At 40.8% G+C, this 13840-nt stretch overlaps 1 protein-coding gene across 1 annotated transcript in view; it reads left to right on the top strand.

Annotated features, from left to right (window-relative positions):
* The window catches only part of CYP19A1 (cytochrome P450 family 19 subfamily A member 1), a 31887-nt gene extending 18321 nt beyond the window's left edge, over window positions 1-13566 (top strand). Inside the window, exons 4-9 of the mRNA XM_081142302.1 lie at window positions 1221-1397; window positions 4017-4131; window positions 7153-7267; window positions 7701-7863; window positions 10297-10538; window positions 12051-13566. Coding sequence (XP_080998428.1) covers window positions 1221-1397; window positions 4017-4131; window positions 7153-7267; window positions 7701-7863; window positions 10297-10538; window positions 12051-12302 — 1064 coding nt within the window. The 3' untranslated portion in view covers window positions 12303-13566. The remainder of the gene's footprint in view (window positions 1-1220; window positions 1398-4016; window positions 4132-7152; window positions 7268-7700; window positions 7864-10296; window positions 10539-12050) is intronic.
* The last annotated feature ends 274 nt before the right edge of the window (window positions 13567-13840 follow it).

The raw sequence follows: 13840 nt of genomic DNA, 5'->3' as shown, positions 1-13840 counted from the left end.
ACAAAGTGCTGAGTCATTAAGGAATCACTTGTCCCTCTTGTGGATATGACAGTCACCCAGGGAACAGCATCCTGGCCTCTCATACTTGCCAAGTCCTTCCTACTGTCAGGAAGTATGCCACAAATGCAACCTTTTCTTTTTACATTTAAGTAAAAATCTTAGGAATCTAGGACCACTCACCAGGCCCTCTTCCTTAATTTGCATAGTCTGCCTTGGGGGGGGGGGAGGAGGGGATTCTGCAGCTGATTTTTTTTTTAACAGAGAATTATGCCTACAAAATTCCCCAGTATTTTTCATTGCATTTCAAGGACTCTGACTTTAACAGCAAGTCTGAATAATAAAAAACATAAAAAAGAGAGATTACTCTCAAGCTTAAAGAAACTTACAACAGAGAAAGAAAGGGGGACTTTAAGAGTTAAAATCTCAAGAGAGATCACCTACCATCAGAGGCCACTAGCTGCTCAGACAGTCAGGAGCAGAACAAAGGGTGAGATCAGAGCTAGTGCACTCTACCTGTTTTCATTCGTTCACTCATTCATTCATCCATTCATCATCCATTCGCGCATTGCTCTATTCAACAAATATGTTATAAGGGCCACTATATACTACGGATTTGATGTATAGAATTGCTTAGCTGTTATGACACTGGTTGAATACAATAAATCTAGTAGTTTGAAGAAAAACCAAAGTTAAGAGAAGAGCACTTTTGGTAACTTATAAGAGTAGCATTTTAAACGTATAAACTAAATTTAAAAGGAAGCATCTTAGATAAAATAGTTAAGGTCCAGTTTGACTAGTTCTGTCGCAATATCCTGCCACCTGTTGAAACATAAAATAAGTATCACCCTGGACAAAGCCAAATCTTCTTTAGAGGAAAATATATATAGTAAGTATGAAGGAAACACTGTTTTGTGATTTATGACCACAGTACCAAATGTTTCATTGCAATCTCACAAATGATTTGCTATAGCATGAAAAATGTAATTTTGAATAGTTTGCTTAAAATGAGATTCATTCATTCATTTTTAACAATAATGGTGATACATTCTTATATAAAACTAGGAGATTAAAGAAAAGTATAAAAAGAATATGAAAATTTCCACCCAGTTATTGAATAAAAAATTGTGGACGATTAAGCTCTAAACATAAAAAGCCGAACTCGCCTGACTGTGTGTGTCCCAGAGCTCACGATGGCTCCCTCTCTGATTCACTCCCTTCAGCTCTGTCGGGCCCCTGCCTCGTGCGCATGGTGACAATTTGTGCTGAGTCTATCATAAGGCATCTGGACAGGCTGGAGGAGGTCAGAAGCGAGGCGGGCACTGTGGACGTGCTGACTCTCATGCGGCGCATCATGCTGGACACCTCCAACATGCTCTTCCTGGGGATCCCTTTGGACGGTACCCAATCTCCATTCTCATTCCTTGCCATTCTGCCCTTCGTTGAACGCGGGGCTGAGAGAGCTAGTGGGCTCAACTACGATATGCTGTTTTCCACATTATTCTTCCAACATCTCTAAGATTTCCTAATATTTTTTTCCCTAGCGTGTCTGCCTTGTTCACTTATAAGATATAAATTTCTGTAAAGTAGGGGCCATCTATTTTTTTTTTTTTGTATCTCTCTTCATTGCTCTAGGAAACAGAATTCTACCCACAGTCAAAACTCAACAAATGCGATCAGTTTACTTGGTCGATAATGTATCCTCCCACCAAACAAACTGATATATTTAACCATTTTCAATCATTATTTTGGGGCATGATATATACACACACTCACATACATATATATATATACACACACATACAGATGTATACATATACATACACACCTCTCCCTCAGAGCTACTAAGTATGAAAGCTTAGGCTCTGCCTGTCTGATGATGGTGCTGCTGCTTGCAGCTGCGGGAAACAGTTACGATACCCACGATTAATTTAGTATCTACCATGTAGCAAGCAGTGTAAAAAGCTGCTTTACATGTAGTTTGTCACTTAGCATTTTTAACAACTCTGGCAAGATGTCTCACTCAAGAAGCTACTTTCCTCACTATACTATAGAAAGAAACATTAAAACACATACATGCAACTCTACCACCACCTAAAAGCAAACATGAATCATTGGGATTAATTCCATTCTGCTGTTGTCCAGTTTAATGTCATTCTTCCTGAATTAACTTCTAGTAGTGTTCATTGATTCATATATTTATTCAACAGATATTTATTGATTACCTGTTTTATACCAGGCACTGTTATAGGTTCTGGGCATAGAGCAGTGAACAAGACAGACAAAGTCCTTGCCTTCAGGGAGTTTACATTTCAGTGGATATATGGACAGTATATATTTACTTGTAATATATAACAGGTAATATTATTTTGCCTATAATATATTAATCAATAATAAGTGTGAGGGGATAGTAAGTAAAGGGGGAGGTCAATGGGAGTGGACATGGTCCTCATGGAGAGGGTGGTCAGGCGGGGCCTCTGGAGAGAGGATGTCTGAACATAAGCCTAAATGAAGTGAGGCCACAAGCCACGTACAGATATAAGGAAAAACATTACAAGCATAAGAGTAAGGCACAATTTTAACACTTGCCTGAACTAGCTGAACTCTAATACCTGCTGTCTGATTGACCACATTTGGACAAAAAGACAAGCCCTAAGCCCTCCCTCTGTGTTCAGCTCTCCTCACCTCGTCTCCCTGCTCTTCAGTTACTCCTCACAAGAGCCATAGAAAGCTCATTTGATTGCCGTTTGGATGGAGCCCGCGTTCACTCTGAGGATTTTTAGCCATACCCTCTTGCCTGACCCCCTTTCAGACAGGGACTCCAATCTCAGCCTGCCTCTGTATGCACAGCTTTCCTCAGGTTCAGCAGGTACATATCTTATAGGTCCCTGCTCCTTGGTTCCCTGCTCGCCTTGATCTTAGGAAGGATCATGTAAAGGGAATTATAAACGTTAACTTTTGGGTACAGACTGTGATGCTAAGAACCTGCATGACTCATGCGGAGTTATTTTATTTCTCTTTCCTCACCTGGCCCTTGCTAAACTCTGATTGTCTAAGGGAGCCAGTGCAATGAAGAGGAAAGAACATCGCCCTGAGGTCAGACAGAGCTGGGCTCCAGCCCAAGAGTCTGCCTGCCACACTGGCTGTGTGGTGTTGGGCAAGCTTCTCAATTTCTATGAACTGCAGTTTCTTCTGCCAAATGATGACACTATCACTCCCCTAGCAAGACTGTAAGGATCAAGGGAAGTCTCTTGCAAAGCATCTTGCATAGTGGCTGGTATTTAGCAGTTGAAAATAAATGTTTATTCCCTTCCCGTTTGTATAATTTGGAAAAGGCAGGGGTTTTCTCTTCCTTAATTTCCAATTTAATTAAGAAACATTAATTAAGAGCTGACTATGCACATGGCTCAAGACAAGGCAATAAAGATACTAAGATTAATTCTACATATGAAAGCTATTTGAGGAGTGCTATGCAAAAATATGAATAAAGCACTATGAGGTAGAATACAATTGAAAGCTATTAATTAGGTACATAATCCAAGTAAATTATTTACTTAATGGCTCTGCTTAACAAACACCAAATCAAGTTTAAATGTGGCTCTTGGCTGCCCGGCAGGAGGGCAGCGTGACTTTTTGCCCTCCCACGTGCCAGAACTGAGGCTATGACAGCCGTAATTACTAGTGTCCCTTTCATCCCCCCGTCCAGAAAAACAGGAGCGACATGGAGGCTCAGCCAAAGAGGAGTGTGTGAGATTTTAGGCTGTGTCTCTTACACAAAGTCAAAAACTGGCAAATTTCTGGTCAACTGGGCCAACTGAGATGCCAAGCAGAATAAATTAGTGTCAGTTTGTCTAGTGGCAATAGCATGGCTAAAACGCCCACTGAAGGTGGAACCTTGCCTAGCTTAGAACCCCAGACTGGTAGGGGAATCTAGGGATATTTTTTGCTCAGAGTACCCTTCTTGGACTCACATTTTTGCTCATTACTCTGCTCTTTTTGTTTGTCGTTTGTTTTTCCAGAAAATGCCATCGTAATTAAAATCCAGGGTTATTTTGAGGCATGGCAAGCTCTCCTTCTCAAACCAGACATCTTCTTTAAGATTTCTTGGCTATACAAAAAATATGAAAAGTCTGTGTAAGTAACACAAGTTTGGAAAATTTGTCTGTGAAACTGGATTGTTTTTTCATTGTGTTTTTGCTGTTGTTGGCCTCTTCAGCAAGTTTTCTGCTTACTAGAGCCCACAAGGGAGATGTTGATTAAGTTGCTGATGTCACACTTTTTACATCAATTTGGCTGAATATGGCTAGACCAGAGTAAAGGAAGCCTTTGGCCAGGGGAGCTTCTTAGCAAGGGGGCCAAGTGGGTGGTCTGAGAGCTCCATATCTGGAACTAAAACATTGCAGTGTATTTTTTTTAATGTGTTTTTATTGATTTTAGAGAAGGGGGGCGGAGAGAGAGAGAAACCCATCAGTTGCCTCTTGCATGCCCCCTACTGGGGATCGAGACCAAACCCCGGGCATGTGCCCTGACCGGGAATCAAACTGGCAACCTTTTGGTGTATAGAATGACGCTCGACCAACTGAGCCAACTGGCCAGGGCTACAGTGTATTTTGAGTTGAACAGAGGGCTGGCTGAACCTGCCATTATTATTTGTCAAAATTCTCTTTGCATATCTGGAAAAATGGAAATATGAAATCCTTTTATAGCTGTGTTGCTTCTGAATAAATTTAACTTAATTCAACTTGTAGGAATTGACAGTAGTCTCAAAAGAATTTTCTCATAATGAACTTCAATAAAATGTGTGGTGTGGGTTTTTTTTTCGCTGTTGTCGTTTTTAGTTATATATCTTGTGTCTTTGGGGGATCCTGAAACAATCATTAAATGGCTTTGCTTTGGTCTTAGACTAGTCTAGCAGAAAACTGGACAAATGCCCAATGGCCTTAGTTAATCAACGTGTTTTTTTAGTGTAAGTAGCCAGCCATTAAACACTGCCACTTCTAATCACCAGTGGAAAGCCCATGGGATCTAGAGGCAGACAGATGTGGTTTGTAGCCTGTCTCTACCACTTAGTAAATAAATAGCCTTGGAAAGTTCTTTAAAGTAAAACAGAACCTGCCTTCCTGAGTGGGGATATAGGTTAATGAGATCCTACACGGAGGGCAATGAACAGAGAGCCTGGGCCATAGTAGGCACTAAATATGTTAGTTTTCCCCTTCCCTCTGTTCATCTTAAATTCCCAATCTCTAAAAGTTCCCACACTTGATTGAAGACCCAACTATATCCTGTTCGTGTATTTTTAAATTCAATAGTATTAGCCTCCAGGGAGGAAATCAACTTGTTGCTCTTTATGTTCTCGCATGTATAATGTAGACTTCATTCTTTATACATTTCATTTCATTTCTACCAGAGCCTACTGTGACTTGAATCGATAAGATAAAGGATTCGTCACTTCACTGAGGTCAGATTTGGTGGTAGTTCTTGGTCATTAGTTTGGCCTTGGTCTTGGCCAGTAGCCCACAGAAACTCGCTGCAGGAGACTATATAACAGTTTCTCTTAGGTTTCTGTAGAAATAGCTTAGCAACATTCTCTATATATAACGTTTGCCAACGGTTAGTACACTAATTTATATCCCCTATGTCACAGAGCAGTAAAGGCCTAGAGAAATCTCTTCATTTCCTCCCCTCCATACCCTTGTAATAATGCCAATATCTTTATTGAGGTATAATTGACACATTACATTAGTTTCAGTTTCAGGTGTACAACATAGGGATTCAATATTTATATGTATTGCAAAATGATCACCACAATAAATCTAGTTACTATCTGTCACCATACATAGTTTAAAATTTTTCTTGTGATGAAACCTTTTAGGATCTATTCTTTTGACAACTTTCAAATATGCAATATGGTGTGATTTATTACTTATAGTCACTATGCTGTACATTATGTCCCCAGAACTTACTTATTTTATAACTAGAAGTTTGTACCTTTTGACCCCCTTCACCTGTTTGGCCTTCCCCCCACCCCCACCTCTGGTAACCACCAGCCTGTTCTCTGTATCTACGAGCTCAGGTTTGTGTGTTTTTTAAGATCCCACATACAAGTGAGATCCTACAGTATTTGTCTTTCTCTATCATGCTAATACTTTAAAATATATATTTATGGACAGGATTTTGGAACATGTACCCCCATCCTTATTTATTCAGTTTTATATTTTTGCTTCTTTTAATTCCAAATATTACAGCATTATTGTTTTCTATTTTTTATTTTGGCAGATATAAGGCTTTTCAGTCACAGAACACTTTAATAGGTGCTTGTATTACGTTTAATTGTTCCCTGAGGTTGGGGAACACACCCATGAACACATACACTTAAAGACAAAGCCAAGAATAACAGAATTCAGATCTCAAGGTGACCTCATCGTTCACCTAGTCTGACCCCTTTAAAAGAGCTGTAAGGCTCAGAGACTTAAAGTAGGTTTGTAGAAAGAGAACCACCTGGACTAGAACCTGACCCTTTGTCCAAGGAGCTCTTCCCTCCACCACACTGTCAAAATGCCTAGACATATTTATGTAGCCATTCATTCATTCAACAAGTATGTACTTAGTTTTATTATGTGGCAGGCACTGCAAGGTATGAGAATAAATATCAAGATTAATAAGCAGTCACTTGAGTTTACTGTGTAGAAGAGACATCTCAAACTCAATAGTCTTGAGGGCCAGGCAAATAAAAGTGGGCAGGGTGGATATAAGACGACAGAAAACAGAGGTGCCCGTGGCAAACTGGAAAGTGCATGTCCCCACTAGAGACATTCACCGGTTTTGGTTTTGTTTTTCCATTTATGCACTGTGCTGGCCAAATACAATATCAGAAAACATGGCTGGAGTTAGCTTTCGGTACCAGTTTTTAACCCTTAACTAGAGATTACAGCCTTGATTTTGCAGTCTGTGCCTAGAAATTCTGGTTCCTTAACATGAAGTGTAATGTATATGTAATTTAAGGATATTTGTGAAGAATTAAGTGTAAATTCAGTTATTCATAAGCACTAACGGTTTCAATTAAAGCAGATAATTTTATTTAATGGCAATGAATCCATTTTTGTACATGTCTTAACTGAGTGCAGATAGATTATATTTTCACTTTTTCTTTCCCAGCAAGGATTTGAAAGATGCCATGGAAATTCTGATAGAAGAAAAAAGACACAGGATTTCCACAGCAGACAAACTGGAAGACTGTATAGATTTCGCCACTGAGTTGATTTTTGCTGAGGTACTGACGTGAACTAACCATAATTCCCACACAACCTATGTGTATGACTGTTTGCGTGTAGGTGTGTGATGATTCCCTCTTGTGATCGTGTTGCATAGTTCTGCTTTTAAGTATTTGCGCCAGCTCTTCTATAATGTCCAACTCAAATGGCCCACGCGTTAGACATTCTGGTAAGACTGACCTTTAAGACTGTGTGTCTGCAAAGTACAAAATACGAAAATGGGAGACTCCAAAGACACTACATACGTAGATAATTTGTTAATAGTTCAGTTTTCAGCTGAAGATTACGAAAAATGTTCATAGTCAACTACAGAAACATGAAATATGTATTATTTCATTTTGGTGAGGTTGCTGACCCTTGAGTGTTACTGCCCCTCGTTTTGTGAAATTCTTACTCACTTTTCCGATTTCCCTCCCTCTTTCAATTATTCAGAAGCGTGGTGACCTGACGAGAGAGAATGTGAACCAGTGCATATTGGAGATGTTGATCGCAGCCCCGGACACCATGTCTGTCTCTGTGTTCTTCATGCTGTTCCTCATTGCAAAGCACCCTAACATTGAAGAGGCAATAATGAAGGAAATCCAAACTGTTGTTGGTAAGAATCCCTTAAATAAATAACAAGGCTTAGAAAACAATTTCTTCTGAATATTAGCCTCTTACGTACTAAAAATCTGGTGTCAAACAAAATCTTTATTATAATCCACCCAGAGAGCAATAAAGCAAGTCAATCCTTCACACTTTCATTATGCCAGATAGGTTAAGAAGCTCTTTCTGTGTTTTATTTGATTATAAAAATAATACATGCTCATTGAAAAAATTCAAACGATAGATGTGTAAAGTAGAAAGTGACATCCCCTGGCTCCTTCCACTCACCTCTCCAACCTCATTCCCATTCCCCAGGGAAACCACTGTTAGCAGCTTGCTGTGCATTTTTTTTTTTTTTTTATGTGCACATAAACACATGTATATGGTCATATTTGTTTGTGTTTTTAAAACAATTGATCACGCACAATTTTTCGCCTACCTTATCAGTGACAAGAGGTTTTTGTGGGTCCAGCCAGGGAAATGGCTATCACCTATAGCAGTGTTTCTGGGTATCACGCAGCCCATTCACAAATGAACTTCCGGTTGGTGGCAGAGGAGAGACAGGGGAGTAATCAGCTTTCCTCTCCCCCCAATCCAGTGATGCTGGCCTCTCCTTCCCCCACCCTCTCCTCCTCCCCTGCAGGGGCCCCCACTCAAGCAATTCCCTACACTACCCCTTCCGTTCTCTGCCTCAGCCTGAGCATCACTCTGTCCACTGCTCCTGACATCACCCTCCTTCCACAGAAACGCTGTCAGATGCGGAAGTCAGAATTGCTTTCTGAGAGAAAACAGAATTCCTTATTTGGGATGTCCTTCACATGGGTGATCTTTTTAGGAACACACACTGACATATGTGACAAGATATCAATAATGATGTAGACTTTTCTCTCTTGACCTTGACAATCCCTGTGAAACAAATTATTTGGCCGTGGAAAATATTATCTTTTTAAAACCATTTCAATGCTGCTTGAAATAGTTTACAATACGGGGGTTTCACAGAAGAGTTAAATACGTGAGGGAAGGGGTCTGCAGATGCATAGCTGTAGGTAGGAAAATGCCTGGCAAGTTAGAGAGCACAGAGCCAGAATAGCACTCAGTCTTCAGACTCCAGAAGGTTCCCTGGAGTGGCCTCGTCAGGTTTGGGTACTGTGCCAGGTGCAGGGGCACAGCGGTGGACAAGCCAGTGTCATCCCTGTGCTCATGGGGCTCACGGACTGGTGGGGGGAGAACTCAACAAGCAAGCTCAGGGGAGTGAGGGAGAGGACCTAGCAGGATGGTGTCCATGGAACAAGGGGGGGAAATTACTCTTGAGAACATAGCCTTTCATACCATTTCCTTGAGAAGTGCAAAGTGTCTGTGCCCCATGATGTCCCCCTGACACTTCAACAGACGTCTGCAAAGATGGAAAAGCAGCAGAACCATCTGCACGTGTCCATGCTGCCTCTAGAAACACTCATGATAATTCCTTCCTAGGGATGCCTTTGCTTACCTTCTCCATCATCTTCCCTTCTACCACCTCATCCCAGATAAACACACCCCATTAGACCCTGAGTGTACCAAGAGCAGTATGTGAGGGGCAGGGCTGTTAGAATTTTCTGATCAACTAAGGCCTTTCCTGAATGGCATAGTTGTACAGGAGACAGGGCTGCCTCAGGACCCTGGTCTGCTTTTGATTCTGCAAAAAGCGATAGCCCATTTGAAGATGCTCTGAAGCTTTGTCAATTCTGGAAGCTTTGCCAGTCTGACAGTGCGGGTGTCCTTCAATCCCCAGCACACCCAGGGCTGATCTGAGTCACCTATTTTGTTGTGTGTGTGTGTGTGTGTGGGGGGGGGGGTTCTTGCCACTCTACCACAACAGGTTGTTCTTGATGAGATGTGGGGAGGGGCCATCAGTGATATGTCCTTGGCAGATGACTGCACAAGTAACCGGAGGAGAAAATGTCATTGAAACTGACTAAAGCACTGTCTCACTCTGACTAGAGAAGGAGTCAATGTCCCCTAGAATTTAGAAGGGGGGCAAAACTCAAAGACCTCAAAGGCCAGGCAGATAAAGGTTTGAAGCAGATTGGGTAGGTCTGCATGAGACTGCAGAGGGCTTGTCCCTCTAAAGGCTCATCAGTCACTCAACTTCAGCCCATTGTTGCCACGTGGGGGGGTGAGTCCAGTGTTACCAGTTTGTTTGTTTATTTAAATAAAAATCCAGGCTTTTCTATGAAATCCCCCAGCTTTTAAAAATAATTGGCTTCAAATACGAATTTTTATAAAACACTCTGTAGGTGAAACATAACATATTTGGCCCAGGCTGCTGATTTGCATCAGAATTATAAATATACAGTTTTTTCCAACCAAGAGCAAACTGCTCAGTGGAAACTGTAGAAGTTTCAATGCCAGTTACATGTTGAAATTAACACTCCCTCTTTGTTCTTTTTATCTTCTCCCACAGGTGACAGAGACATAAGGATTGATGATATTCAGAAATTAAAAATGGTGGAAAACTTTATTTATGAGAGCATGCGGTACCAGCCTGTTGTGGACTTGGTCATGCGCAAAGCCTTGCAGGATGACATCATCGATGGTTACCCAGTGAAAAAGGGGACTAACATTATCCTGAACATTGGGAGAATGCATAGACTCGAGTTTTTCCCCAAGCCTAATGAATTTACTCTTGAAAACTTTGCAAAGAATGTAAGTGCCCTTCCTTAAAACCAAGTATGCCACTCTTTAAAATGTCAGCTGTTAAATCCTCTCTGTTCTGTGTTTGTACCATGTGCATTTCATTCTGTTTACTTGTTGCCCCCTGTAGCCTCCCCAGAAACACACATTTTCCCTAGCTTGGACCATGGCTACTACATTTGTCCTCAAGCCAAGGATGCTGGGTTCCCAGCTCTGGGAAGTATCTATATGGTGGCCACATAATAGGTCAAAATGTGAAGAAGTCAGAAACTGAGTTTGATTAAAATGAGGCAAATTTTGTTTAACCCAACCAACCTACTTTTCCATTTAAAGTTACCACTTTGTCATCATGTAAATTCAGCTGAAGCAGTATCTAAGCAAAGGAAAGTCCACTTCTGCTTCAGGTGGAAATCAGATGAGATCAAAAGATGTGGTTTTGGTAGTCTGCCCTTGGTTCACCAAATGGCCCCACGAGCGCTAATTCCCATTCTAAACAGGACTCGATAATTAGAGGAGCTTCCACTTTTGCTTTTTCTATCATTGAAGTTTAGATTCTGCTTCCCTTATGTTAGATTTCAGGCAATGATATCTTTAACCTGTATTATCCAGATAGTTCCCTTAGTGCCTTCTTTTGCCATTTGCAAATGGTATAGAAAAATGGTAATTAATCCAGTTCTCTAATTCTTTCTGCTTCTGTATGAGCAACTGATGCCATGTTGACAATTGGTCAACAAAAACTTATTAGGTCCTGGTGAGTGTGGCTCAGTTGGCTAGAGTGTCGTCTCATGTACCAAAGGGTCATGGGTTTGATTTCAGGTCAGGGCACACAACCAGGTTTAGGGTCCGATCCCCAGTTGAGGCATGTACGGGAGGCAACTGATTGATGTTTCTCTCTCACATCAGTGTTTCTCTCCTTCTCCCTTCCTCTCTCTCTAAAATCAATTAAAAAAAAAAAAATGTCCTCTGATGAGCATTAAGAAAAAAAAATTGTTGGGAATCTACTATGTGACAGGCCCTATGTAAGTTCAGATGTGGATAAGACAGCAGATGTGGTACCCATTAATTTTTTGCATAACTAAAAATATTTAGATGTTTGGCACTACTAGGTCAGGAATCTACGTCTTTCCCTAAATTTGTCTGTTGTCATCAAGTTATATTACATTTCACAAAAGCAGTTTTTGCTTCAGTGATCTGCAGAAGAGCAGTAAAGCTGTGGCCATCCCAGAGAACTAGCTGAGTAACAGTGGCTGTAATAACATTATCTGCATTGCTTTACCCAGCACTTTATATGAAAAGCAAAACTGGGTACTGTCCAAGGTTGGGAGCGCAGCACAGGCAGTGAATCAAACTGGATGGACAAAGGGGCTTATCTAGGTTACAGTCATTCACCTTAGAGAAAGAGCAGTATGACTGAGACCCCAAAACAGAGTATTCTGAGTGCCCAGTATTTTCAGGGTAAATCAAACAGAGACTGCGTAATTCTAGCCTTTAAAACTCTGGCTAATTGTCTGATCATTTTCATAGGTTCCTTACAGGTATTTTCAGCCATTTGGTTTTGGGCCCCGTAGCTGTGCAGGAAAATACATCGCGATGGTGATGATGAAAGTCATCCTGGTTACACTTCTGAGACGATTCCACGTGCAGGCACCACAAGGTCAAGTATGTGCTGACGCGATGCAGATAAAAAATGACTTGGCCGTGCACCCAGATGAAACTAGCAACTTTCTGGATATGATTTTTATTCCAAGAAATTCAGACAAGTGCCTCAAATGCTGAAGAAGATTGGTCAGTACCTATTCTGCAGCACTTCTCATCAGTAGTTCACAAGAAAACCATTCATCTTTGCCAGGTAGTATCCTTCTCATAGTGAACATTTGGTGGTCTATGGCATTTTATAGGCATACCTCCTATGGGCTGTTAGCAAACCAGCAGACATCGGTCACCTGACCTTGTCCAAACCAGAGAACCAGAGCAAGAGAAAACACAGAGGCCAAGAGTTTGCAGGGAAAATGGTCAGTCTTAAAGGCCCAATTCCACAAAACATGTTGGAAAAGCTAGGCCATCAAGCAAGACTTATATCTGGTTGCCCATGGGATCGCCACTACCCTGCCCCAAGAGCAAATGAATGTCTGGGGCAGAAGCACTCAAGTCAATTAGAAAGACCAGGTCAATGTCTGGGTGCCTAGAGCCAAACATACCTGCTAGTGTGAATAAAAGTATTTAATTTGGTTTTCAGTGGGACTGTAGCATTCATAATCTTTGGAGAAATACAAATTCAGCATTGGACTTTTCCTATGAATTGTATTCAATTAACTCTTGTTTATCCACATGTGACTTGTCTGTAGCAAAAGTTAAACAGGAGACTCTCCTTTCTCAGTCTCTCAATTCATGCCTCAGCCACTTACCTCTGCTATAATAGATGTAGATTCAGGTAATACAAGGTAACTTAGTAATTACTCAAGTAAATTATAATTAGGACCATATATCTGCTGTAGAAATAGAAAGTCACACAACATATTTCAAATTCAAATGTTTTTCATGTGTGCATTGTTGCTTAGCTCCATTGGTATGGCTAACCAAGAGATAACTTTGAACAATGACATCCAGTAACTCTTATAGCAGCTCCAATGATTTGGGGGAGGAGTAGTCCTCTAAATCTATTTCTAATTCTACAGCCCAGTGGGCTCAGACTTCTAAGGAGTGCTTCTCCCATTGCATTATCTTTCTCCCTGGACACCTCCCCCCTCTCTTTCTATGACCCCAAAGCTAAGGGCAACAGATTAGTAGAGAATGTGATCAGTGTAGAACCCCTGCAACCATTATTTATCCTACCTCAGATTTAATAGTTGTCGTAGAGATTTAACAATTGTCTAGTTTATTGAACTGTTATACATAGCCATGGATAAAATGTACACCTTGGAATTAGCTTGGTAGAGGGAATCAAATAGGTTAATTTTTAAAATACCAGTTGTGTTATAGTATGATTGTTTCAACTGAATGTCATTTAAAAGCTGAAAAATTAAACTCATTTACAAAATGTAAATGTTTGCCATTGCGTCAAATGTCACTACAACATCTGAATATTCTCTTCATCCTGTTTGGCAATAGGGCAGCAGCTGAGTATAAAATGAGAGTAAGCTCCTTGAGAGAAGGGCTTTTTCCTTCGTTTTGTAATCCATCCCTTTACTCTCAAGATCAATACTGAATAGACACTTTTGCTCATAGACACTCTCAACTGACCCTAGAAACCAAGTAAAGAAGAGGCAGGTATTCTTTTTTTTTTTTTTAACAGTTTTTTGGGGGGGAGGGTTTGT

The sequence above is a fragment of the Miniopterus schreibersii genome, assembly GCF_964146895.1.
Source record: "Miniopterus schreibersii genome assembly, chromosome: 1".
Taxonomy (NCBI): Eukaryota; Metazoa; Chordata; class Mammalia; order Chiroptera; family Miniopteridae; genus Miniopterus; species Miniopterus schreibersii.
This window is presented reverse-complemented; position numbering and strand designations above follow the sequence as displayed.